Below are 1,686 nucleotides of genomic sequence, written 5' to 3' on the forward strand. Positions count from 1 at the left end.
CCCCCGGTCCCCGAGCGAGACCTGAGCGACCCCCGGCGCGCCCCCCGGGCGACCTGCGGCGACCCCGCGCGCGCCCCTCGGGCGCCGCGGCGCACCCCAGAGCGCCCCCCGGGGCGCACTGCGCGACACAGGAGAAGAACCGCGCGAGCACAGAGCACCCGTACGCGCCCCCGGCCGACCCTGGCGCGCCCCCGCGCGAGACCATCGGGACCCTGTAGCGCCCCCCGCGCGAGCCCCCCGGGGAGACCTGCGTCCCCCGCGCGCGACACCCCCCCGGGAGCATGCGAGCCCCCAGGCCCGACCCGAGAGAGACTGAGAGCCCCGGCGCGCCCCAGGGAGACCTGGAAGACCCGCGCAGAGCAACCCAGGGCGACCGCGCGCCCCGCGCGAGCCCCCCGGGGCAAGCCCTGAGCGACCCCGCGCGCGCCCTGCGCGCCCCCGAGCGCGCCACCCGGGCGCCCTGCAGCGCCCCCCCAGGCGCGACCCCCGGGAGCCCTGCGCGCAACCCGCGAGGAGCCCCAACAGGAGAACTGCGAGCCCCCGGGACCCCCGGGCGCCCTGTCGGAGCCCCCCCGCGCCCCGCCCCAGGTCAACTGAGCGCCACCGCGAGCGCACCCCGGGAGAACCTGCGAGAACCCCGCGCGGAGAGAACGTGAGAGAAAACCGAGCGCGCCCCCCGGGAGCCCTACGCGCCCCCGCGCGGCCCCCCGTGGAGACCTGCGAGCACCCGGAGAGACTACAGGGGGCGAACCTGCGCGACCCCGCAGCGAAACCCAAGGAGAACTGACGAGCACCCGCAGAGCCCCCACGGCTAGCCCGCGCGCCCCCGCGCGAGACACCCAAGGGGCACACTCGCGACCCCGCGAGGGAACCCTGGGAGCACTGCGCGCCATCCCGGAGCGAACCCCGGGAGAAAACTGCGCGCACACCGAGAGGCAAACCACGGGAGAATGCGAGGAAACAGGCGAGCACCCCGGGAGCACTAAGGCCCGCGAGAGAACCCCGGGGAGAACTGCGCGCCCCCGCGTCGCGCACCCGCGCACTGGACGAGAAACGCGAGGGAACCCCCGGCGCCGCGCGAACCCGAGAGCGAACAAGGGAGCGCCCGCGCGGCCCCCCGCGCGCACCACCCTGCGAGCAACCGCGCGAGAACACAGGGGGACTTGCAGAGGCACACCGAGAGGGAACCCACAGGGCGACTGCGCGACACCGAGAGCACACAAGGACACCCTTGCGGCGACCCCCGCGCGAGACAACCCCGGAGAACTGAGCGACCCCCAGGGAGGACCCCGGGCGCAAGGCGGCGCCCCGCGAGGGACGGTACCCCCGGGCGGCCCTGTCGCGCAACCGCGCGGCCCCCCCGGGCGAACTTGAGAGACACCGCGAGAGAACCCAGGGAGCACCTGAGAGAAACCGCGAGAGAACCCAAGGGCGCAGAACTGACGAGCCCCGAGTGTAGACCCCCGGGAGAACTGAGCGAAACTGAGGCGAGCCCCCGGGAGAACTGCGAGAAACCGCGCGCGCCCCCCGGCCACCTCCCGCGCCCCCCGAGAGCGACTGAGAGAAACCGAAGAGGGAACCAAGGGAGAACTATGAGACACACCGCGAGAGACACGAAGGGAGAAGTGAGAGACACTAGCGCGCTATGAGAGAAACCGAGAGAGAACCAAGGGAGAACTGAGAGAA

The 1,686-nt window shown here is 74.1% G+C and overlaps 1 protein-coding gene across 1 annotated transcript; it reads left to right on the forward strand.

Annotated features, from left to right (window-relative positions):
* Nucleotides 1-281: 281 nt before the first annotated feature.
* Nucleotides 282-1,374, forward strand: LOC119582937 (translation initiation factor IF-2-like). The gene is made up of 2 exons (XM_037931450.1): nt 282-652; nt 768-1,374. Exons 1-2 carry the CDS (start codon nt 282-284, stop codon nt 1,372-1,374), a joined length of 978 nt encoding a protein of 325 aa, XP_037787378.1.
* Nucleotides 1,375-1,686: the final 312 nt, after the last annotated feature.

The sequence above is a fragment of the Penaeus monodon genome, chromosome 16 (assembly GCF_015228065.2).
Source record: "Penaeus monodon isolate SGIC_2016 chromosome 16, NSTDA_Pmon_1, whole genome shotgun sequence".
Lineage (NCBI taxonomy): Eukaryota > Metazoa > Arthropoda > Malacostraca > Decapoda > Penaeidae > Penaeus > Penaeus monodon.

Excerpts from the sequence above, each read along its gene's own strand:
- LOC119582937 (XM_037931450.1), top strand. The coding sequence starts at position 282 with ATGCGAGCCCCCAGGCCCGACCCGAGAGAGACTGAGAGCCCCGGCGCG. Across the intron at positions 653-767 it reads GAACCCCGCGCGGAGAGAAC|CGAAACCCAAGGAGAACTGA; the intron begins GTGAGAGAAAAC and ends GCGACCCCGCAG.